Source organism: Aspergillus luchuensis, chromosome 5, assembly GCF_016861625.1.
Source record: "Aspergillus luchuensis IFO 4308 DNA, chromosome 5, nearly complete sequence".
Taxonomy (NCBI): domain Eukaryota; kingdom Fungi; phylum Ascomycota; class Eurotiomycetes; order Eurotiales; family Aspergillaceae; genus Aspergillus; species Aspergillus luchuensis.
The window spans coordinates 4749592-4774852 of NC_054853.1; the positions used below are offsets into that span (position 1 = coordinate 4749592).

General features: G+C 50.0%; 4 protein-coding genes across 4 annotated transcripts; 1 reads left to right on the forward strand and 3 right to left on the reverse strand.

Moving 5' to 3' along the window:
• Positions 1–2899: 2899 nt before the first annotated feature.
• AKAW2_51553A (uncharacterized protein) lies at positions 2900–4082 on the reverse strand (the record flags this gene model as incomplete). Its single annotated transcript, XM_041691495.1, has 3 exons — positions 2900–2984; positions 3050–3783; positions 3840–4082. 3 exons carry the CDS (start codon positions 4080–4082, stop codon positions 2900–2902), a joined length of 1062 nt encoding a protein of 353 aa, XP_041544974.1.
• A 2168-nt stretch (positions 4083–6250) lies between these two features.
• On the forward strand, positions 6251–7513 carry RPS6 (40S ribosomal protein eS6; the record flags this gene model as incomplete). Its single annotated transcript, XM_041691496.1, has 7 exons — positions 6251–6355; positions 6489–6561; positions 6695–6715; positions 6784–6829; positions 6888–6940; positions 7016–7334; positions 7417–7513. The coding sequence occupies 7 exons, from the start codon at positions 6251–6253 to the stop codon at positions 7511–7513; spliced, it is 714 nt and encodes a 237-aa protein (XP_041544975.1).
• Positions 7514–10514: 3001 nt separating this feature from the next.
• On the reverse strand, positions 10515–11692 carry AKAW2_51555A (ribose-phosphate diphosphokinase; the record flags this gene model as incomplete). Its single annotated transcript, XM_041691497.1, has 4 exons — positions 10515–10941; positions 11010–11382; positions 11455–11546; positions 11622–11692. 4 exons carry the CDS (start codon positions 11690–11692, stop codon positions 10515–10517), a joined length of 963 nt encoding a protein of 320 aa, XP_041544976.1.
• A 696-nt stretch (positions 11693–12388) lies between these two features.
• On the reverse strand, positions 12389–24855 carry tom1 (E3 ubiquitin-protein ligase TOM1; the record flags this gene model as incomplete). Its single annotated transcript, XM_041691498.1, has 5 exons — positions 12389–12483; positions 12547–12891; positions 12952–20784; positions 20842–24721; positions 24808–24855. 5 exons carry the CDS (start codon positions 24853–24855, stop codon positions 12389–12391), a joined length of 12201 nt encoding a protein of 4066 aa, XP_041544977.1.
• Between the last annotated feature and the right edge of the window lie 406 nt (positions 24856–25261).

Below are 25261 nucleotides of genomic sequence, written 5' to 3' on the forward strand. Positions count from 1 at the left end.
TGAATGGGCGGACGCTGCACAAGTGGATGAAAGAAAGAAAGCCCCAATATAAGGTTATAGTTATAGTCAACGAGACGAATGAGTTTCTCCTCGTGCTGCACCGGGTATTTCCAAACTGGCTGTTGTTAATACTTTCTTTTTCTTTTCTTTTCTTTTCTTTCTTTTTCCAATCGAGCGGCCGTCTCTGTTGGTGTCTTTTGGCGTGGAATATTTTCTTTTCTTTTTCAGTTCAGGGTCGAATGATAATAATTAGGAAGAAAAGATGATAATAATAATAAGAATAATAAGAATGCTGATAATAATATCCAGCTGAATTATTATTTGGAGGCGTCAGGGGTGTCCTCACTGCTGGTAATTTTCTTTTCTTTTTCTGCCTTCCTTTTGCTGCCTCCTCGTTCTTTGACAATGAAATGATATTTCCATTCAGGCCGAGCCAACCAAGCCGAGGGGACGCCAGTGAGATAAAGCCAGGATTTGGCTTTTCAAGTGCTTTGTTATGGGGAGCTATCTTTGGGGCCCTTCGGTCTGGCGCCCCTCCCTTTGACTACGACTAAAAAATCCCGGGCTTTTTAGTTTCTTTGTCCCTGTCAGGATGACCCGAGTCCTTCGTTCGGTTGGGAGGGGACATTATCCCCACCAGAGACAGCTGTTCGGAGAGTTGTGATGGAACCTCAAAGTGAGGAAACCTCCCGGGTTGGGAAGGACGTATCATCATGGTACCTTTCATCGGGTGGTGTGGTGTTGTACTGGGGCGGAGGAAGAGAGGTACCTTGACTTGACTCTACTTAACTTGTCCCTGGATGAACCCCCAACCAAAGGTACCCGAGAACTGGAAGAGCAAGAGAGAGCCAGAGGGCGAGAGAGACAAAGTGGGCACTTGGGAGGTAGTAGCAGAAAAGCAACAACCTGAATGTGAACCTCATCATCATCTTCTTCTTTTTTCTTGCCAGGTGAGTCAGCAGTAGGGGCACGAAATGGGCCCTTCCAGAGCTCATTCTGGTTGATTGATTGCCTTGTTGTTTTGGGGCATCATTCAATATGTTTTGGGCAGTTCGATAATAATACCTACAATTTTAGTAAGTCATAGCTACCCGGAAAGCTACTAGTTAAACCTGGGGACTTAAGTACCTAGTTGTTTTACCTTTTTACTTTCTGCCCTTTCCCCCCTTCTCAATACCCTCCCCTAGTCAAGAAGGACTACCACACTAATCAACTAGTTGCTTAGAGATTGCTATACAGGTTTATTGTTTCAATCCTGGAGCCATTTTAGCTTTCCTTTGTCTGTTCGGCGTCCGCATGCGGTGTGCTGCAGTGATCTGGGACCAATTAGCGATCCACAGAGCCCGACCGGGCCTGGCAATTGGCCCACCGCCAATGTGACACATGCGCAAATGGATTTGATTGTCTTCCAATCCGTCTAATTTCTCGCCAGCATCATCCTGCTTGCTTTGCTTTACCACGGTCTGGCACGCACACCACTAGCCTTCTACAGTAGTAGTACCCTACTCGGCTGCCTAGGTGGTACTTTGAAGGTACTTGTTGTTTGCTGCTGGCTGCTTGCTAAGTATCGTTTGGTTACTACTTACTACCTACTTACCTATTTGAATTAACTGGACGTGCTTGATTTGCTTGCTTGGCTCTCTAACGTAGTAGTTCCTGGAAGTTTGATACCCACTAATCTACACTGGGTACTGAACTCCGTCGTTCCCCATTCCCTCCCTACTTGCTTGGACCATAAATTAGAAAGGAAAAACAGCGATCGTGGCCATGGCTATTATGGTGTAATACATACATTCCAGGTGGCGGTATCAGAATTCCGCCATCTCCACTTCCACCTCTCTCCTCCATCTGAAGCAAAGGTACTTTTAATCCAGGACAGCTCCTGGCTAATGACAGAACTTCCCGAGGCTTCCATGACAGCAGGCCGATCCTCTTCGGAGACAAAGAAACTAACAGCCAGCACCGAATGAAAGGAAAGAGGAGTCAAAAAAAGAGAGAAAGAGAAGAAGCAAATAAAAATAAAAAAGAACCGAAAGCAAAACAGGGAAAAGAACGGACAGCCCGATTTGGCAAACTGACACTGGATGGATACTACTTCTTACTACTCCGTGCTCTTACTTACCACCGACACTACCAAATCTCCATCCACCAGCACCATCCGCACCATCCGTTACCCCTGCTGCTTTCCCCAACCACCCTTTCAATGGGGACTTCCCACAGGGTCTGGTCAGGTTCCATTATTCTTTACCTCCCCAAAGTCTGATCCGTAGTTCCCCCGATCCATCAGAAAGGTTCACGGGTCTCCATTGATACGTTGATGTTGCAGGTGTCCCCATTCCCAGGCTGGAGACCGGATCGATCTACCCTGTGGCGATCGCATTCCGATCCCTGCTCCACCTTCCACCGCCATCACGTTACAATCGTCCGTCGCCGGATGGGGCAGCCTGACTTCCGTGCTCATTCTCAATGAGACATACCTCTCTGGCCAGTTCCCCGTTCGGTCCTTGTTTGGTAGCGACCTGAAACCTCTCGTGATTCGAAACAGTTGTGCTCCCCCAGTACAAACTCTTTCCTCTCACTCATCCAGTTTCGGAGCGGGCAGAAAGACATGGTCTCAGACTTATTGATACATCGCCTAGAGACCAGTCGAATAATCGGATAGCAGGCTCATTGGAGATAAGAGAAGCAGGCCGCCATTTGACAGTGCCGTTCGTCGGCGTTTGATGGTCCCGGAAAGCGGCTGATGTCTAATCATCTACAGAACAAGTTTCCCCCCAGCCTGTCCTTGGCGAATTACGTCTCAAGAGGTAATGAAAAATAATAGTAAGACCTCATCGGTTGCGCTTTTGGAATTTTTTTTTCTTTTCTCTGCTCTCTTATTTTGATGTTTAAGGGAAAATCATCGGAGCCACATCTCTTCGATTCCATGGAACACTTCCGCGCCCAGAAGTCTATGCGCTGAGGGGCCAAGGTGCATGTCGTTCCTGAGAATGATACGGTCAGCACTCGATCAAGTCAATGGGCGCCAATCATAATGCCTTGTCCTTACCAGAACAAAAATTTCTCTGGACGGTCGCACTGTTGCGCGCCTGACGTCACCATCCATTGCTGGCTGCTTTGGACGCATGCGTCTTCAACATTCTCCCAACCGGGATCCTCGTTCTTCCCCAATCCACTCTCTTCCTCGATCCCTGCGGCAAAGAGTTGCCAGTCGCGAATCTGGTCGGCCAGAAAAGAGTTGGTGTCGAACAAATAAATCGTGCCGTTCGACCAATCTTCGGCGTTATTGCGGAGTTCTCCGTTCCAATAGTCTGCGATCCTCACGGCATCTTTGTGCTTGGTAATCTGCGGCTGCCCCTGCGCTCTATAGGCCGGCAGGAAGGTTACATCTGGTGCTAATGTCAGGATGATCTTGAGGTCATTGCTGCCCCATGTCTCGGCCAGCAAATCCAGCTCCTCCATAATGACTTTGATATTGCGATCGACTGCATGGGATGCGTCCTCGTACGTCTTTGCCATTACGTTCCACAGGTCCCATACACCAAAGGATACAACCACGATGGTGCGATTCTGACGCATGCCAACCGCAGTCGCATCCATCTCTCTCGTGGCTTCCGTCTCCGCCGCAATCCAATTGGCGACCTGAGCTTTCAGATCCGCCAATGGAGACTTGTAGAGGTTGAGTAAGGAACCCGACAGCTCCGTGTTATCCACCACAGAGCCAATGTAGTTTCCTCTCAGAGACTTGGCTGTCTCTGCTAAGTTTTCATGGTGACATGAGAACTGGGCCGAGAGATTAGCTTGCCACTTCGATCCAGCCAAGTAGCTTTCACACTCACCGAGTTACAAAGCCAGTCCGTCCATACAGATCCCTGAAGCTCGGCTGCATTGTTATCGCTCCACGAGTCACCAAAGACGACTAGGCGACGGTCGAAAGATGCCGTGGCGCGGAAATCCGACGAAGGCTCTTTTGTCAAGACTACCCGACGATAGTAATGCTGAGAGGCGAGAAAGGAGGCTGACAGGAGAATGCTGCACACAGCCAAGGCGCAGACCGCGTGAAATTTGCTAAAGAGGCGCATTGGGTCCGGGCATAAAGGACGGATACGAAGGGCGGAGGCGAGACAGCGAAAGCCGCTGGGCTTCGCAGGCGAAGCCGATAAAGCTGGGGGGCGATCGGCGGCACTCTTTGTTGCGCGGTTGCACACAACGATGCTGAGTGTATACGTTTGACCAAGAGAAAACGAGAAGAAACCGAACAACGGGAAAGGGGGGGAAGAATGAGATAAGACGGAGACGCCGTACGTAGTGATCTGCGGCGAGATCAAGCAAGAACTTCTTCCCCTAACAGAAGCACAAAAGACAGGATTACCTCCGGCAGTACCGTGCAAGAGGAGAGACTAATAGCGTGCGATGGGGATGGTTGGCGCCAGAGTGGGGACTTGACTGGAGAACTCTGTCAGTCGGATGAAAACGAGAACCTGAGGGGAACGGATGCAGTAACAAGAAAAAGGAGACAATACCGAACAGTGCGAGAGTTGAGTGAGGAAACAGAAAATGTTCCCTGACCTGTCCACTACGATAGCGCGCTTGTGGCCATCTTTGCATCTGCCGTAAGGCTGTTCTTGTCCTGGCCTCTCGGACGTTGGCAGTGGCCGCGCGGCGACGTCGGAACGGTAACCAGTCGCGTGCTCTGGGTCTTTTGCGTCAGTCCCAAGACTCCATCGAGCTTGGAAGAGGCGGTTTTGTACAAGGGCCAAGTCCCCATCAGTGGATCTCACTGGCCTGCCCTCGTGGACATTTCTCTGTTCCAGCAATAGAAATGTCATCGAATCAGCAGCGAACGTCTGTCGGAAGAGGCGGTCATGTTCCCTGAACCCCCTTACTGGGATGTCATGAACAACACCCCTCCTCGGCCACTATCGATCTATCTAGTATCTACTACCGAAGGCGCAGTTTTGGTGGTGGGTAGTAATCAATCAATAATCAACATCAACCATTAATAGATAACGGGGGGCCGCCTCTCCAAGACAGGCTGCCACTTTAGACTCCGACCTTCCGAACGGCCCAACTCGATCCGGATTGGTCTCCCGTCTTGGGCTGTCGGGAACGGAAGAACACAATGTGCAACTAAATCCGAGTCAGCGAAAGCGCCCTTCATAACTATACCTTCCTTTCCTATATATCTGGTGTGTGCTACTCGAACTTCTGGTTGCGACTTATAAAGGTGCACCTCGAAGAAGCTCCTTCCAAGCTTTGCTGGTCGTTATGATTCCGACCCGGACCAGTTCGGCACCTGATTGACTGACTAGATCTACTAATCCCCTATCGCCGAGACGCTCAGGGGTTGACTATAACTAACCCCTGGATGGCATTAACTACTCATTTGAGACAATAAGCTCATTATGATGAAGAGTTCTTATTCTCAAATTTGTCCTGCATAATGATACGCATGTGCACCCTCTCAGTGCCTGGCTCCTAGCGCACACATCAGCCTACATGTGTTGCATTATAGGCTGCAGGACAGAGTCCGGAGTACGCAACAAGTGAAGGTCAGCTCGGAGAAAGGCCTATATGACGAGAAATGTGGCACATAAGACGCAACACGGTGGCTCCCCGAATTTGCCTTGTTGAAGCTTAAGAGGCACTCTACTCAAAACTAGTTTAGGGGTTTGGTTACTGAATACAGTCAATAGACTGTTCTAGCTGCTGACTGTTGGATGCATAAGGTCGCGATCAGAGACATGTATGGTTATCAGACATAGATATGGAAGACCCCGATCTGTTGGAGATATTTGACTCCAAATTTGCCTACTGTGTACACAAGGGTCGCAGGGATCACACGAAGATCAGGTGACTTAATACACGCTTCCGCTTAAAGGACAGAACCTAACCTGTCTTTTGTATCAAGTAGGTGCATCATGGAATACGAGCGTCAGCGTGTAACCAAAACCTTAGACGTTGTTTTTTTATCACAACAACCTGGTGGTATCCTCAAGCATAAACACAGGCCTAGCCTCGTAGTTCCCGAAAAGGCAAGGGGGCAAGTCAGGTGCCGGGAGTGCTGACATAAGAGCCCTACCGAGGGCACTAAGTCCAAAAGGGTTAGTGGACTTAGTCAGCCGCCCACACAGGGAAATCTCGCTACACCACCAAAAAAATCCCACGAAGAACGAATCCCCGACGACCTGAACCTCCTCGACCTGTCGACAAACCGCGCCCTCCGTCTTGACCGCGCAGACCCGTCAAGATGAAGCTCAACATCTCCTACCCGGCCAATGGGTCTCAGAAGATCATCGAGGTTGACGATGAGCGCAAGCTCCGTCCCTTCATGGAGAAGCGCATGGGAACCGAAGTCAGCAACCCTCCCCCCTTGGATATCCGCCCCCCGAAAACACCACAGTTGGAAAAGAGACGAAAAATGAGAAATACACGCAAAAATTATGGGAAAAGCAGAAGACTGATTGGGGTTTCTTTTATTGCTATAGGTTGCCGGCGACTCTCTCGGTGACGAGTTCAAGGGTTACATCCTCAAGATCACCGGTGGTAACGACAAGCAAGGTACGACTGGATTGCTTTTCCCCTGTTATTTCGGATTTGGGCTCGACTAGAAGGACTCGAATGCGAACAAGAATCTTTGGATGTCATGGTTAAAAGAACGAACATTGGATGCTGACTTTGACGCTCTTCACAGGTTTCCCCATGAAGCAGGGTGGTATGTACCGACCGACGCAAATATAATCCGACAAAAACACAGCAGAAACTCATCGATTTTGTGTGCAGTTCTCCTCCCCACCCGTACCCGCCTCCTCCTTGCCGATGGCCACAGGTAAATGCGACCTGCCGATAATGGAGTTTACGAAATGGAAGACTGATGTCCGCTGCAGCTGCTACCGCCCCCGCCGCACTGGTGAGCGCAAGCGCAAGTCCGTCCGTGGTGGTAGGTTTCACCCAACAACAATACATCCGTTATTACCCTTCGAGTTGATCCGTTGTTGACGCTTCGTTTTTACAGCCATCACCGGTCAGGACCTCGCTGTTCTTGCCCTGAGCATCGTCAAGCAGGGTGAGGGTGAGCTTCCCGGTCTCACCGACACCGTTGTCCCCAAGCGCCTCGGCCCCAAGCGTGCCACCAAGATCCGCCGCTTCTTCGGTCTCGACAAGAAGGACGACGTCCGCAAGTTCGTCATCCGTCGTACCGTCACCCGTGAGGGCAAGCCCGACTACACCAAGGCCCCCAAGATCCAGCGTCTGGTTACTCCCCAGCGTCTCCAGCGCAAGCGCCAGCGCATTGCCCTCAAGCGCCGTCGTGCTGAGGCTGCCCGTGAGGCTGCGTAAGTGCACCTTTTCCCCTTTAATGGGGCATGCACCCAAAATGTATGAACAGGACATCCGCTAACCATGCATGGGATACAGTAACGACTACGCCAAGCTCCTTGCCAGCCGTGTCCACGAGGAGAAGGCCAAGCGCGATGAGCTCCGCAAGCGGAGAGCGTCTTCGATGAGGAAGTAAATGTGTTTGTCCGCGGGGGTTAATGGTCGGGTTACGTCTCTGTTCTAGCTAAGGGAAAAAGGGTATTATAGAAAGAATCTCAAGCAAATGGGAAGGGGGATTTTTTTTTATATCCACCCATTTTCTCTTTTCCTATCTTCGAGTTCCGAAGCAGAGCGACCCAAGAACAAAAAGCTCCTTGGTTTGGGGAGGGAGAGATATTGAGAGAGAGAGGAGAGAAGGCTTCTGCAGCGGACCGAGAGACTTTGGCGTGCCGATATTGTCTGATCCAACCAACACATCAAAACCAAAAAAGGAAATGCTATATCTCTCCACAATTTTTATGGAAATGAAAGGGATTAAAAAATGTGAAAGAATTTCTTCGTTTTTTTCTTTACACACTTTTTTATACTATATGGCCTTGCGACCATTATCCCTTCCCCTTCCCTGGCACGATAAAAAAAAATACCCATGGACTCCGGTTCTCCGCAGATGATTTCTTCTCTCTTATGTGCGCTGCTTGTGAATGAAATGAAACTTCTTTGTATTCCAAATTTTAGTTGGTGTTTTTTCTTTTCTTTTTTTGTTTTTATTCATCCCCTGGTTGTAGTGTGTAATCCCTCTTTAGGGGACCATTTTCCATAGGACCGACCCTACTGTGGTAAAACCTAAAATTGTCCCAATGTAGCCCAGCCAGTGGATTAATTGATTATTGTGTGGTCAGTACTTTTTTTCCTGTGTACCCACAATTCTTAACCCAAGATCCCACTAGCGATCGTTAGTCAAGTGCGGAGTAGACACAGACATGGACACAGACACAGACACTATTTTTCCCAACTGCACATCCAGCATAGGTCTGGCCAAACTCGAACCCACTTCATGTCTTGATTGTATATATTGCATTTGGCATACAAAAAGTAGACGTAAGGGCGTACTATATTCACTCGCGTTACTACTAACTGACATTCAATCCCCTCGCCACTCAGCAGTGCAGGCAATGTATACTGACTGTTACAGGGCTAGGCACCCAGTATATAGATGGTACTAATATTACTCCGTCTTATATAGAACTAGGCAGGTGAAGTCAAACCCCGCTAGCAGTAGTAGTAACATCCATCTAGTAGTATCTTTACAAAGCTAATTACTACATAGTAGCAGGAAGGTGTGTCAGTAGTACTACTATTATTAGTACCTCATGATAAGTTGAAAACATCAAGACCGCATCACCCATCTTTTCATCAGGTATATATACTCCCGAACGCAGAATAACAAGATACTAAGTAACTTAACACAACATATATTTCAAATATCATTCCTCCCATTCATAACAATTAACTACCTACTACTAAGTCTATTTGCTACAGCAAGTACTACCCTTCGGTATAGTTTTACTGCCTGCATAGTATTCACCCATAGTACCGTCGACCACTCGTAACTGACTTTTCAAAATCAAACAATCAAATCAGCCACCAAACCCATTGTTTCACAACTAAATAAATACACATCAATAGAGAAACAATAAGTCTTACTTCTTAGCCACCTACAAACCTACCCAGTACAGACTTTGTTCAATCCCATAGTTGAACTTACACAAAAACTCAGTATACGAATATTAACAATGAGATATATATAGCTAACAAGTGTATGATGGATCCAAATGTCTAGAGACAAAACAGGAAGAAAACAGAACTTGTTGTTTTTCTTAATACATCTATCTTAAAGAGACCTTCAGTCGATGCATAGTGTATTCTACTTATCTATCACCTAGTTACTAGTATATGTATTGAATGTATGTCAAACTTGTGATTGATATCATGTAGTATGATATTATCCTATCCTGATACTATAAGTACTAGCAGCATACTTAATCCTCCTCAATGAAAAGCACCCTATACTAACTCCACAAATATTCTTACTAAGTGAGTAAGCTGGAGTAACACCAACCGCAATAAACAGTTACCTCCAGCCAAGTAAAATACAACCACCGAGAAAATAAAAACCCCAATATATTTTTGTTGAGAACCCCCGCCTCGCCCACCCTTCTTATTTATTATTCATTCACTCCGGGGAACATTTTCCGTCAGAATACTTTTGCATTGTGAGCTACTAACTACTAGTAAGATACTCGTATTCCTAGTCAAACCTAAAAAGTGCCACCATAGGTACTTATGGTATAGAGTCAAAATTGGAGTGCTTAAAAAAAACTAAAAACGCAAGCATAACTTATTAGTGCAGCTGATCAGTAAGGGATGGATGGATGGATAGCATGCTGACAAGTCGGACTACTACTACTTAGTAGTAGTACTGATTAGACCCGGAAATATAAATCTCGGAACTGAATGTACGACTTGCAGTCAAAATCGATTTAGGGCTAGCCCGTGTGCATTTTACTCAACTAGCTGATATCTCCGAGGTTTAATTTGACGTCTACGAATGTTTATTTCGTACCTTCTGTACTGAATTGTCCGTGTAATTTTTTTTTTTTTTTTTTTTTTTAAAAAAAATCTCAGTATTTTCAATCTGACTATATATCTATATTTAGAGCGTAGAACGGAATCCAATTCAGATGGCAATCTATTGTATCAGTGAAATTCCCATGTGATCCGCTCACAATAAAGAAGGATAGTACATCATCAAAACGAAGACGACCAAGGGGAAGAAAAAAAAAAAAAAAGAGAAAAAACCATTGATATATGTACAGTATAAGTGCTTCAATTCAGCTGGTAATAGAAAGCAAAAAGGCGCCGCCGACTTTTTCATATCTCCCTTCCTTTCCACCTTCTCAAAGGTCCATAAGCTTCATAACCGGTAAATGCGTTAAATATAGTTTGACAGACGGAGGCGCCTATCCCGGGAATTCCGTGGCTAAAGAGTCCTAATTTCATGATCTAGGCCCTCCTAGAGGTATCCGACTACGCACGACAATAATAAAAAAAAAAAAGAAAAAGCAAATGTGAACCGCCTCCAGATAGCGGCATGTCCATCTTGTCCTCCATCACTGCCATGTGCCATTACTAGTCGTTTAGGCGACAGCGTGCGAGAACAGGAAGCTCACAGACTCGCCGTTGTGCGTACGTCTGCAGGCCTCTGCAAGAGTGGGGCTGATGTCGATCGTCTCGATCTTGTCGCACTGCTCCTTCTTGTCTTCGTGAGGAACAGTGTTGGTCACAACAACACGGCTCAGGCAGCTGTTGTTGATGTTCTGAGTAGCCTTGCCGGAAAGGATACCGTGGACGACGATAGCGTTGACTTCCTTGGCTCCGTGCTGCATCACAGTATCGGCGGCCTTGACAAGAGTACCGCAGGTATCAGCCATGTCGTCAACGATAATAGCGATCTTGTCCTTGACGCTACCAACGAGAACCATGCGCGAGACCTCGTTAGGGCGGGGGCGCTCCTTGTGGATGAGAGCGAACTGGAGGTCGAGACGATCGGCGATGGCAGTGGCACTGTTCAAAATTGCTCATTAATATCGACTTGCAATATATCGAGCATCCAATGAATCAAATTCACTTACCGCTTAGCACCACCAGCATCAGGACTGACAATGATACAGTTGCTCACATCAAGGTGTTCGCGGATCCACTTCAGAATGCTAGGCTCGGCATACAGGTTATCGACGGGAACGTTGAAGAAGCCCTGGATCTGGCTGGCATGGAGGTCCATGGTGATGACGTGGTTGCAACCAGCAGTCTGGAGCATGTTTGCCATAAGCTTGGCGGTGATAGGAGCACGGCTCTTATCCTTCTTATCTTGGCGCGCATAAGGGAAGTTGGGAATGACGGCCGTGATACGTCTTGCGGAGGCGGTCTTGCAAGCATTGATCATGATGAGCAGCTCCATCAGTCCATCGTTGATATCATTGGGCCGCGTCGACTGCAAGATGAAAACTGCAGGGTGCACACATTAACCCAGGATCTTTTGCGGGCCTGAGTCTGAGCAGGCGGAGTGGACAACAATACCATCCTCATCTCGTACACTCTCTCCGATTGTGACACTGGTTTCCTGGTTCGAATATTGGAGGACCATGATCTTGGTCAATTCAATGCCAAGCCTGTCAATTGAAACGGCTCGTTAGTCCATGGTGTACTGCAAGGGTGCAGAAATAGTCCAGAACTATAGCGCATACCGAGCTGCCACAAGGTTTGCAAGCTCAGGGTGACTGTTACCAGTCAAGAGCTTGATCGAGTTCGAAGCCATTTTTGGAGATTGGAGAGAAACCGGAGGAGGGGTTCAGGTGAGAGCGGCGCGTGGAACCGGACAGGTGTAGAGGGGAGATTGATTCAGTGATTGAGAAAGAAATGAAGAAGAAGTTAGAGAGCAGATATTAGCATGCCTGAGAAATAGGAAACGCCCATCGACCGGAGAGAGAGCAGCGGATTGAAGAAGTTGAGATTCGAGCCGATGCCCCGCCGGCAGGTGACTTTTTCGCCCAGCAGAAAAAAGTTGCATCCCGTGACTCCCCGGATCCACCGCCCTTCACCGCCTCCAGACTACGGAGAAGCACCCGGCTGACTAACCGTGCATCGATGGCTGGATAAGGAGTGTTGTAAGTGGGTGAAAGAACGAGAACATTGACTGGAATTTTCTAAGTAATTGACACATAGCTGAAGAAAGTACATGCTGCTGCAATTTGCAAAGTAAAATATAAGAAAAAAATGGAAATCTTCAAACCGATCCCCAGCATTCCAGTTGACCTGCACTTCAACTGGTCTGCCGGTTGCGGTCCATTTCCTACCACAACCCCCATGCCTTTGGTAAGGTACAAACTAGCTGAAAATGAAGATGTGTCAAACGCCATAATATGCTTCAGCATTGAGTCAAGGACACTGCGAGTGAGAGTGGGTTAACCCCCAAGTCATCATTTACGCAATAAGGGATATTAGCGCCACCATTTTATGCAAACCCGAAATATTCACTGCCAGCCGTCATCGCGGTGTAAAGACGTTGCCGTAATGTTTCGTAGCTCTCATATTCTGGAAGATCCAGCTCTGTGCCACATAGTTAGCAAGCTGTGCCATATAGATATTCCCGGACATTGCTGGTGTACTTACGGTTGAAACAAGTATGAGAGCTTGGGAGACGATCCTTGTTGCCGTAATCACGGTGGATGTTGAAACGGCTGACTCCGTTCATGCCCTCAAGTTCCTTGAATCCATTCAGAGGCACCTTGCTAGTACCCGTAACGAACTGCAGAAGCTTGGCGCGTTCTTCCTTATCGAAAGAGCGGACCGCGCGCCAGAACCACTGAATCTGGGGCGAGGAGGCCGAGTAGTTATGATACTCGGTATTGACCTTCCAATCATCCACTTCGATTTCGGGGAGACCGGAGATCAGCAACTCGAGCTCCTGCTCGTTGAAGATGGAGATCAGATCGGAGGGGATGATCTCATGGAATCCTAGACAGAACGAATTAGCCACATACTCAATAGTCAAGGGGAAAGGGGACCAAAACATACCCTTCAGGAAATTGTCCAGCTGTTCCTTGACGGAGCCGACCAAACGGTAATCGACGACCCGTTGGATGTATTCCTCCTTATTTTCTTCAGTGACAGGAATATTACGTCCGTTCTCAATCAGATCGATCACTTGTTTCTCTCCAAAGTCATCCGTCTCGACAGCGAAGGTCTCAGTAATAATGTCAGTAATGTCGTTTTCGAGCATCCAGAGAAGGGACTTGTAGTAGTCAAGGTCAAGCGTCTCCATATCCTTGATGGATACTGACCGACCGAGGATGCACTTGTAGACCGCACGGCTGAAATGGCAGTCAAGGACGCGTCCCTCGTACAGGGCCTTGCCGATGATACGTCCAATGAACTTGAAGAACATCAGATGTTCGGAGTTGACACCACTCAGACGGTTCGGGTGGAATGTAGTCCTGTCCGAAGCAACCGGGATGAACAGAGCGTAGTTGGGGTTGAACATGCCACGCGCGAGAACTTGGAACCATTCTCTAGTCACACCACCGGCATCGACACCCTCTTCGCCATGGAAGCGTACGTTCAGCTTGCCATATTTCAGTTCGTCCGCTGTCTTGAAGTACAAGGACTTAAAGGAATCCAAGAAGACTTGGTCACGTCTAACAGACAGCTGAAGAGGGGGATGGGGGTGACGAGGCTCAGCGCCACGGGAATGAATGCGACGAGTGAAGTAGTTGCGCTTGTTGTCAAACTCTAGAACCTTGGGGTTCTTGACCAGCAGCGAGAAAGTGCCACTCATCAACCGGGGGTTTTGTCGCACAAGCTCATTAAGAATCTTGCGATGTTCCTCTGTGAACTTGAAGAAGAGGCTTTCCATGCTGAGACCAGCGTCAACGGAAGTGGTCGACACAGACAACTCCCTACTGTTCCGGGCAAGAGAGGTATCCTTAAGCGTGGTATTCTTGCAAACCACCATTAATGCTTCGATCAAAGGCAGGAGAATAGTTGCGACGTTGAGCATGTTCTCCTTCTGTCGAATAACGGTCAAGCATTCGCTAAGTCTGGTCCACAGAGGCCCGAAAGTAGAGCATTCGTACAACGTTTGTAGGACATCTTCCTTAGCGGCATTGTCAGGCTCGGCTCCCTTCACCTTGTCCATCCGAGAAGGATCAAACAGGTAATCGAGAGCCGTGAGAACGCGCAATAATTTAGCCTGATCAGAACTGGCTGGCGAGAACTTAGCCAAAGCTAGACCCTGCATATCGGTACCGGTACGAGCCTGGTGAATGTGCGACAGCAATTCATCAAGATCAGTGAGAATAACAGTGCTCAGAGTTTGAGCCTGGCTGACCAGCTCGTTACCGATCACGTCCCTAGCCCCGGGCACAGCGGAAAGGTTGTTGATGGTGGAAAGTGTGTCCCGGAAAGTCTTTCCGTTGCATTCACGAGCGGCGAGAATATGGACGACCAGCTGCAAGTTGTGATCAGGGACAACTGGTGGTTCGATAGTTCTTCTCTTGTGCTTCTCTTCTTCAGCTGTGGTCTTTGCTTTCTCTTCCTTGGCGGCTTCCGATGGTTCCGTCTGCCCTGGCTGAGCAGTTTCAGTTTGCGGTAGCGTGGTCTCGACGGTGGGAAGCGGTGCATCTGTCATTGTCGTGTCCGTGGCAGATTCCGTCTGATCTGCCGGAACAGGTTGCTGCTGTTCCTGTTCTTCAGTCGGTCTCTCTTCCCGCGCCTGCTCGGGCTGCTTGCCCTTAGCCTTCTCCTCTTCCTCCTGCTTTTCCTTCTCCCGACGGAGCAAAAGTGTAAGAGGCTGTGTGATACTGCTTAGAAGACTTGATAACTGCTCCATACAATTAGGGTTCTCCATGATCAACTTCCGGTCCAGTAAGGTTAACAATGCATTGAGAGCGAATTTGTTAGCCCTATTCTCCTTACCCTTGCCCTTGCGGAGAGCCTTCAGCTTCAGGGCCGGGGAAGAGTCATGTTCGGTCAAGAAGAACCAAGCAATGTGAGGGTTGTACTGCGATAGGAAAGAAAGAGTTCCCAGGCACTGCTGTACAACCATAATCGGAGTCACTTCATTGCTCACATTCGAAGACCCCTGGAATGACAAGTTCCGTTTGACGGATTGAGGGGTTTTCTGAACCGAGGAGGGCTTAGCACGGAGTGAGAGCTGAGCAAAACTGCGTTCGATCGCCGAGACATCCGCACTACCGTCCTGAAGGACAGATAAGAGAAGGCTAATGACCTCCATCCTGTTCTGGCGGTTCTCGCACACGTTATGGAGAATGTCGTTCAACTGGTGGCGCGCGTTGCCTTGGAGAGGCATGAACATCAGACGCAGTAGCGTAGCGACGCCGGCCTTGTCCAGCATCTGGACAATCTGACGTCGTTGTTGCTTTTTAGGCTCTTGATCGTCGGCTGGCTCACGTCGGTGACGGTGGTCGACCCGAGTGATATCGCCGAATTGTGCCAATCGTCTGCCTGGCAACGCACGAGCTTCGGAAAGGAATTCTGGACCCAATGTTGCCAGGATTTCTTCGGGCTGATCAGCCAGAACAGCTTGACGTAAGGATGGGTCTAGCGTAGCCAGAAAACTAGCAGGGTCCATCTCTTCTGCATGAACAGGAGCCGGAGCCGGAGCTGCTGCACCTCCAGCAGCAGCAGCTTGTCGGCGAGCACTGTCACGCTCCCGGCGACGACGATCGGCCGCTTCTTGCTGCAGCAACTCCTCCCGGATCTCTGGAGGCAAGGCTTCCAAGAACTCTGGATTGATTTCACTGGGCTCTTCGCCAGCAGCAGCAGCCTGAGAACGTTGTTCTGCGAGCTGCTGCATGATGACTTCCTCTCTCAATTCTTCAGGCAAGGCTTCCAGGTACTCCGGATCGATTTCCATGCCAGTGATGTCAAGCTGACGGCCTCTGATAGTTGTGTGCACGCGGGGAGCAGGTTCTGACGGGCCTGCATCAGTCTCGGCTGCCGGTGCTGCAGCCTCGTTGCCGGTGTCTGTCCGTTGTACATCGTCCATGGGCTCCGTCTCAATACCGGACGCTTGTCGCTCTGCTTCCTGACGTTCCAGTTCTTGCTGCCGTCTGGCATTCTCCTCCTCTTCCTTGCGCTTTCTCTCTTTCTCCTCCTCTTCCCTGGCGATGCGCTCCTGACGTTCACGTTCTGCGCGTTCTTCTTCACGCCGCTTTCGCTCTTCCTCCATCTGCTTCTCCCGTCTCTTTTCTTCCTCAATTGCAGGGGGCACCAAGATCTTCAACAGGGAGTTGACCACACGCTGGGTCTTCTCAACGTATGCGCTGCTGAACAGAATGCGGGCCTCCTCTTGCCAACGGCTTCTGGTTGTAGCTAAGGCGAAGCTCACGGCTTGGGAAGGATCATCGCGAGTACGGGAAGGAGGAGCTTGGGGTCTGCCAAGGCCGAATATGTCTTGTATCCGGTTAGGCATTGCACGTCTATCAACATGGACGTGGATACCATCGGGACGGGTGATGACCCCAAATCCTGGGCCCCCTTGTCCGCCAATAGCCTGCAAAACTGCGTTCATGAAGCTAACAGGACTATCCATAGGAAGCAGACGTCCCGTCGATACGGGTTCCATGCCATGAACCCAGTCGGTGAAAGCTTCATTGCCAGGTACGCGGGGCTGACCACCTGTCTCGGAGCCACGGTCTGTCCGAACAAGAAGTGGGTTGGTCCCGTCATCGTTTCCACGGGCCGGAATTTGAGTTCTATGGAGTCGATAAGGCTGAATGGGAACGATACCGTGCCGACTGGGCATGATCCCACTAACCGCAGCCCACGCCGGCCGAGGACCATGGAATCGGGAGTGATGATGGCCTCGTGGCGGTTGCTCATCGCCTTCCCATCCCCAAGGATCCATAAGATCTTCCTCATCATCGAAACCTTGGTAGGACCCTTGGTCGTCGTCGGCATCCTCGAGTTCTTCCTCGAGTTCCTCGAGTTCCTCGTCTTCTGGGAGCATTGTTAGTATCTGGTACACGGGTGTTAATAAGGAGCACTTACCCTCTTCATCAGCCAGGTCATCATCGACGATGTCTTCATGCATATCCCCGAGACTGTCAGCCTGAAGATCTTCAACGCCGCCGGCAGCCTCATTGAGGACGCGGAACAAATCATCAAACCGCTGCCCATCGTCGCGCTGCTCTGCCTGTCGAAGACTATCGGCCAACTCATCCTCGAATTGATTCATGATCTCAGCTTCTTCGTCGTCTTCAGACATCTCTTCACTTTCCCATTCGTCATCATCACCTTCCTCCAGACTTTCGTTATCATGATCTCCTGTGATTTCGCCGGCAAGGATTTCGTCGTCGTCCATGTCGGAATCGTCCTCGTCATCCTCGTCATCTTCGTCGTCTTCATCATCTTCATCGTCATCGATGACCACTTCGATGTCCATGCCGTTGTCGCCAGGAAGTCCCTCAATCGGCCCAACGCCTTCGATTTCATCTTCTTCATCACTGACTACCTCGCCATCGTCTTCTGGCAAGTCTTCATCATAATCCATCTCCTCACCATACTCATCGTCGTACATTTCGTCATCCTCCTCTTCCGATTCTTCGGAGCTGGTCTCCTCCTCGTGCCGAGGCTCGAGCATGCCCAGCGTGGAGTGGCGGAAGAGATCGGGGGTCTCCTCCCGGTCATCTTCCATATCCGAAACTGACGTAGCTGAGGAGATCTCATCATCTTCAGTTTCAGCGAGAGTGGAGATATCCGATGACTCACTCAACACCACCGCGGTTTGGGTGAGCTTGTTAAGAGGACGCAAAATGTACTTGATGACCCGTTTGGACGCTGGGAAGTTGAGGTCAATTTCAGCGACTGAAGCTGTCAGCGCAGAGATGAAGTGTTTTTCAAACATAGTCTTCGCCAATTGCCTGGTCGAAGACGCGAAAGCTGTCTCTCCAGAAACGAAGGCATATCCACTGAGCATTTTATCGAAAAGATCGGCAAGTGACATCAACCGAGAATACTTGGCGTCAAGGGGTTCGTTCGAAGCATTTGCTTCCTTGTATGACCTCAGCGCATGTTCCAAGACAAATCGCCGCACAAAGGCAAGCTCGGGCTCGTCGTCTTCATTGAGTTCCTGTTCGTTACGTCGCCTTCCAGGCCCGCCGAATTCGCCCGTCTTTGTACATAGAGCAACAAGAACACGCATTGTCCAAGCAGAAGTGTTGCTTCGCTTCTTGAACGAGACCGATTCGTCATGTTCCATAGTGCCAACCGGCACTAACGCATTCAGGAGATAATTCAAAATCCCCGAGCGAGGCTTTGACGGGGTAGCCGCATGAGGATCTGCCTTGCGAGAGAAATTGATGAACTCAACCTTTGTGCGATTATAGGACGACAGGAGCTCGGTCAAGCACTGCAAGAGGAAACACCGGTAAATGTAGATTGGGTGGTCGTCCGCCTTGAATGCCGGCTTGTCTGACTTCTTGGAGTTGCGTGTGGCCTGCGCGTCGGTGCTAGAAACAGACGGAGAAGGTTCATCAATCGACATTTCCACATCGGTTTGAGTTTCCGATTGATCGGGGGCCGATGGGTCTGTGCTCTCGGTGGGAGCCTCCTTATCATCGACATCCTTGTAAGACAGAAGCTCAGAAAGTAGATAGTGGATAACGCCATCAGGGTTCTCCACCACAGGCGGCTTGAGATCAGTAGATTTAGCCTTGTCCTTATCCTCAGATGATGCTCCACCTGTCTGGCCCTCGCTCTTCTCCGGACTATCAGGTGCTTCTTTGACCGTTGTGGGATCTGAAGAGCTGTTCTTTTTGTCGGCCTTCAGCGTGAGAATCTGGGGTCGTTGGCGGTTGTCATAACGCTGCAACTTCAACTTTTCATTTGACACTTCAACAAAAATTTCAGGGGATCTGAGGACAAGATGATACATTTGTCGCACGTAGCCGGTTGTATCGATCTGGCGGGATGATTTGGATTCGAAGTTGGCGACAATCTCACTTCTCATGATCTGCCGGATGGTGTCCTCATCTTCGATGATGTGTCTTAAGATCAACATGAAAGCTCCCTGCAGCTTCTCATTTGTGGAGCTAGACAATTGTTTGACCATGACGAATAGACGTTGCAGGCTTCGTTTCTCTCCCAAGCGCACAGCAATGCTGCGACTGCGTGTGAGAATGACAAGAATTCGACAGATCGAAAGGGCCAATGTTTCATCCTTGCCTATTCTAGGCAGTATTTCGACTAATGCCTCATAAAGCTGCATTTTCTGATCCAGTGATACAAGAGGCTCCTCCAAGTGAGCTGGTTGCTCGTCGTCTGCACTTGGGTTCTCATGATCAGGGATACTCCAACGAATCTGAGGTGGTTGGCAGTCATCAGAAAGCAACTTCTCCAGCACCAGGAGGACGTGGCCGATCCAAGGAAACGATTCATCGGACGACTTTTCGGGTAATACTTGAATGAATCCAAGGAACGTCGTGAAGCATTCTTTGAGCTCACCAAGGGTTGCGGTATACATTTCCCGGTCCTGGACGACTAGAGCGAGAAGGTGAGCATAGGCGGCCACCTTCTTGCCAGCAGCCTGGAAATTCTCCATCTGTAAAGAGACCAAAGATTGCACAAGAATCTCGCCCACTTCTCTTCTAAAGCTTTCCGCGTCGCGGTGTCTTCTTGTTGCGGAGGCAATCAGATCCGCCAACTCGAAAGAGACGTCGTGGTGCTCATTCAAGATGTCCAAGCAACGCTCAATCAAATTCGAGCGAACCTGCTCACGTTCCTTATCTAAATCCTCGATCGTAGTCACCTCACGCCGTCTCGTAGGCTGTTCGGAGCGTTGTTCTGGTGATTGATTTGCCGGAAGGGTTGAAGACTCCGACGAACTACCACCGGGGGCGTTAGAGATACGGGGCGTGATTATTGGAGATTCCTCATGTTCATCGCTCCCTGTGGCATGGTCGTCGTTCAAGATATGGGTCAGGGCTCTCGCCAGGAATTCAGAGCCATGTCTAACTTCGCTGTCTTCAGATCTGCCCTGGCCTTGGTCTTGACGGGACGCATCGTCGGCCGGTCGGCCTGAAGCTTGTGCCAACAGCATGGCAAGTGCAGACCGCTCGAGGAACCCATTGTCAAACGACGGGGCATCGCTTGCAGGCTCGTCAGATCCTTCAGCCCCTGACGTTGAGCGAATCGACTCGATGTCACCAGGGGATGGCTCCGCCCTTGGAGGGGCTCTCAGCCGACTTTGTGCCCTGCAGTACTCCTCGGCGGCGGCATATACGTTGTTGCAGCGATAAAGCGCTTCCTTGGCAAGCTGTCCATCGAATCCCTTCTCTTGTAAAGACACCATGCGGTCCTTGTTCACGACGAACATTCTTCTCGCGACGTCTGTCACCATAGGAGGCACATCGGAGCTGCGAGCAGCTCCCGTCTCATATTCACCATCGAGTGACGAACGCAGAATGTCGATCAGACATTTGACAACAGAACTGGAGGACTGCGCGGCGAAGTCGGAATTCCACATGTCCCGAGCCATCGGTAGAATCTCCATCCGAAGGTCCACCAAAAACTGGCCTGGTTGAAAGTAGTCGGGGCGATCCCGGTCACGGTCGCTAGTCATGGCCTGTGTTTGACTGGAATCGACAATGTTCTTCCCCGAGGCAAGCTCGGAGAAAAAGCTGAGGATAATTTTGATGCCGCCGTAAGCGGAGGTGAGTCGTGCTGAGACATCTTGTTCAGATTCGGCGACGGATTCCGGCGGGGTCAGGGCCTTGACCTCCTGTACAAAGAGGTCGCAGATGTCTTTCGTTACTTTCAGGCCTCCGTGTCTCTTGAAGGAGAACAAAACCAGCGTAAGGTAGTGTGAATGAGGACGGTCTGCGGTAGCTACAATATGGTCAGCATCCAGGCAAGAAATGAATAAGGGGAAGGAAACCAGCCTACCTTCGAACAGAAGATGGGAGAACGAAGACAGTATAACAATCAGGTAAGCGAACCGGAGCTTGGAGTTGTCACTAGCGTTTGGAGGCTGGAATTGCAATTGCTCTAGCACGGCTCCGGCAACAGCATCCGCCACCAGAGTTGCATTCTGCTTCTGATAAAGATCCGTCCTCCTTTTTCCAATCAGACCAAGTCCCAAGTTATGGAAGAAGCCAGTGATTGAAGAAGGCAACGAGCTGAGGAGATACCGGAGGGCCTGAACATTCTTGAACGCTACACCGTCTTCGGCAACCTTGGCTGTGGTAGGCTCTTTGGACTCTTGGGCAACTCCAGGTTGGGCACTATCGCTAGCAGCTGGACTTGCCCTACTAGGCTCTGCACCAGGTACGATGGTGTTTCCTTCGGAGTTCAATGGTCCCGCGACAGGGTTGGATCTTTCTGGAGCCGAGCCAGTTTGTTGCACTTTGGTTGCCTGATCCCAGGTGTCGGGTATGTTCTTCTCAAGCAGTATCTCCTCCCAGACGCACGCTGCATGCAAACCTCCCAACTTCTTCACAAGGGAGCAATATCTGTCAACTAGGTTAACTTGAGCGAAAGCGGAGGTTTGCTGGCTCGGACGTGTCTGGTACAAAGGCATCGAATAGATCTCACGGAGGAAATCGGTTAGGATAAGGGCAGCCCCCATATGCTTTGCAAAGAATGTTCCATTTGCCTTGGATATACTGAGCGTTTCCTTGCCCTTTTCTTCGGATGTACTGTTGGATGTCGCCATGATCAACGGTGTGAAAAATCCCGAATGATTGGGCTCCTGCCAGAAACTCGAGAGCATATCGACAGCTCGCTCCGTTCGCTGGACGAGGGATGGCACAACCAAGTGAGGCTTCGTTTCTGCAAGCATATGCACCAGGACGGCAAGTTCCTGGTTGGCATCCGTGTTATGGAAATCATATGGGAGGCTTTGCAAAGTCGCGAGATCCAAGACAAACTCTACACCCCCGGATTCAATGAAATACGAGCAGTTAGGCTGGTTCTCGAAGAATGCACCCAGGAATCGGACGACAGGGTACAAATAGTCTGTGGCAGTGAGACCAGCCGCGTCCGTTTCCTTCGGCTCAATGTTGTCATTTGACGATGGAAGGATCTGGCTTAGATCACCGAGCTGTAGCTTTCCGCCGTTAGGGAGCTGATCGGACGTCAATTGAGGCACACCGAAGGTGGAGGCATCCTCGGCCTGATCGCCATTATCGATCCCGATCGCCTTCAGCAAGTGGGCGGTAGAGCCCGAGATGATTGGCTTTCCATCCGGATTCTCTGTCCACAACTTCGCACCCATTCCGACTGACCAGGCCTTCGCTCTGCACAAGAGTCCAACACGCGCAACCATCACGATAACTGCAGTCATGATGTGAGCCTTCAAAGCCGGATGATGCCGCACCAACTCATCAAAAGTGGTACCTAAAGAACGAACTAGGTTGGGATCGTCCTTTAGACACCTGACATGCTCAGGGTTCTCAAAAATCTCAAAAAAGCTCTCCAGGGCATCGGAGGACTTGAACAGATCGAGACCAGAGGAATTCAAGCAAATGGCTCCAAAAGCGGAGGGAATGCACGAGAGAGCTTCGGCGGCGGGCATGATCCCAGGGGCTAAACGCGTCTCTGCCGACCGTACAATAGTATATTCCCGAGGGCCCCGACCATCTTCTGCGGTTGTCTCGGTAGCACTGGTCTCAGGAAGCCTCGAGGTCTCACCCTCAACATCAGCACTTTCAGGTTCGACAACTATCTTCTCCTGGGCCTTCAATTCGGAAGAAGTAACGGCCTCCAAGAAGCTCTTGCTTAGCCCAGCTTCGGCAATCACTGCGTAGCTCGTAGGCTCGTTGTGAATGAAGCTGCTCAGGATGTTGACCGCGTTGCTCCAGACGTGAGAACCAAACACCCGAGCGTTTTCCAACACAAGGCGTAGGGAAGTCAGCAACTGAGGAGAATCTATCAAATTCCGAAGGACACGGTCAAATCCGCCGCCATTGTGCTGCATGATATGGTTGACAAATCTAAACATCCAGCGCAGAGCTTGTTGTTGGAAATAAGGAATTTGATAGTCAATCGATGGAGTTTTGTGCTGTGAAGGTATTCCAGCTCCCCTGTTTACGTTCTCAAAGGATGATTTGGTTTCGTGATCGATCAAGTCCGAAATTGCGTCAAATCCCTTAGCGCTAGTGAGGGTGCCCAGTGCATCACGGACAGCATGGACGAAAGTGTCCAGGAATTCCATGATGCGGGAGTAAACTCGACGGGCCTTTTCTGTCCGGAGGTTGAGAACATCAACAAACATGGGGATCAGGCCAGCAGCAACAAGAGTCTCTGGGGTCCTGGTACTAGAGCCCGGAAGCGTTCGTAACAAAGCGAGCAACGCATCCCGCCACTCATCCTGGCTACCATCTTCACCATCAGTGTCTTCCGAACCCAGCTCATTGACGGTTTTGCGAGTCAAAAACATCAGCACACCATGATTTACATTGACACTCAATGCGCCACAGACGTCAATCGCGCGTGCCTTGTGCTTCGCAAGAGCATCAAGAGCCTGGAGGGCCAATGTCTGCAATGTCCGGGAGACTGGGAGGTCGCCGCTGGCACCTAGGTGGACCAATTCGCCGAGCTGATAGGCGAGCTGCAGACGTTTTGGCTGCTCCATATCATACTGAAGGACTTTCTGCTGGAACAGCGGCTCGGGATAAACGTAAGCTAGGTTAGTAAGGGCGAGGATTCTGATCGCCAGAATTTGCTCCCGCGTGGAGTCTGACGTTGCCAATCCCTGGGCTGTACGTATCCTATGAAGCAGTTCGTATTTTGAATCATCTGGTACTTCGTCTACATGCGCGGCAACAAGCTCTTCGGCGCTTGTCGAGGAAATCTTCGAATATGGTAATTCGAGTGTCTTGCCACCCCGCAGCGTCTCGTCCTGCTTTCCCGGCGTCGAGGTTACAGATGCAGGCGAATCCTCGGCGGTGGACATACGGCTCAGACGTGGTGTAGGATGGGTGTGACTTCTGCGTAGAGGAGTGGGGGTGGTAGGGGCCTGTACCGATGGTCCACCAGTGCCGGTCTCCGGTGCAGTCTTGACCGGTTCTGATGAGCCAGACGGATAATAAAGCAGGCGCACGTTACCCCATTCATCCCAGCTTTCATTCTCCCGTACAAGGACAGACATATCATTGGCATTATGGCGGGCCTGAGATGCCTTTTCCTTGGACTTGATCGAAGCTACCGGGGACACAGCCGTTCTTCCTGGGACAGAAGGGCGCGGAAACGGCGCAGCAACTTTCTGCAACTTCTCCAAGTCGATGTTGTAGTGGGCTGCCAGCAAGCTGTGCTGGATGTGGGAGCCACCGCGTTGGCGTGAATGATACCGCTGTGCCAGACACAAAGATAGACGGAGGGTGGACTGAAGCAGAGAGAGCGAAGTGGTGTTCAAGAGTTCGCCCAGGCGTTCACTGCTGCTGTACAAGCTACGATTACCGCACTTTTCCAGCAGCAACCTAGAGAAATCAAGAATAACCTCTAAAAGCTCCCTGTCTCCTTCCGGTCCATATCCAAGCTCAGCTAGCTTGGCATCGACATCCTGAGGTTTTCCTGCACTTTCACCATGCACGTAAGACTCCACCAGAAAGTCTTTGCCGAAAGGCTTCGTCTGAGGACCGTTGTTCAGGGCGTATTTTTCGATGGCAGATGCCAAGATCTCATCGAAGCGGTTAAGCACGTTAATCCAATGGTACAGGTCGCCTCTGGGGAAGGGCCATATGCGAGAGAAGGTGTTGAGATGCGAAGGAAGCTCGGGGACTGGAACAGTGGTGGCACGGGCTACGAAATCTGCCAGATATGGGGACTGAATTGATAGAAAGAGCGAGGGAAAATTTCAGTTAGCCTTGCAGACGTGACAGATGGAACGCGGGGTGAAAAAGAGGGACTCACGATCGTAGCCTCGTGTTTTTGGCTCGCCACCTTCTTAATTCTCCCCATTATGACAGTTTAATGACAATGGCAATCATGAGGAGGCTAAGAAAGCCAGGAGGGCGTCTCCTTGAGAGGGTGGGGGTTGATCTCTTAAGACCGGGTCGCGGAGCAGGTCGCGAGGAAGACCTTATGACGTTTTTTTTTTTCGGACCTCTCCTTCCTCAACAAAACCCAATGAATGGAAGAGAGAGGAACAAGTTAAATGGGGAAACCCCGCTGGATCACAGGAAGCCAAGTAAAAAGAATGAACTTGGGTGATTCCAGTCGATCTAAACACTTCCGCGACAGGTGGGATGGTCTAAAGAAGATAAGGACTGAGGGATGCGGCTTCGCCCAGTATCGCTGGGAGTCAGAATGACAGGGGACGGTGCAGGTCGTCAGCCCTGAGACTTTGACATCCAAATAAATTAGA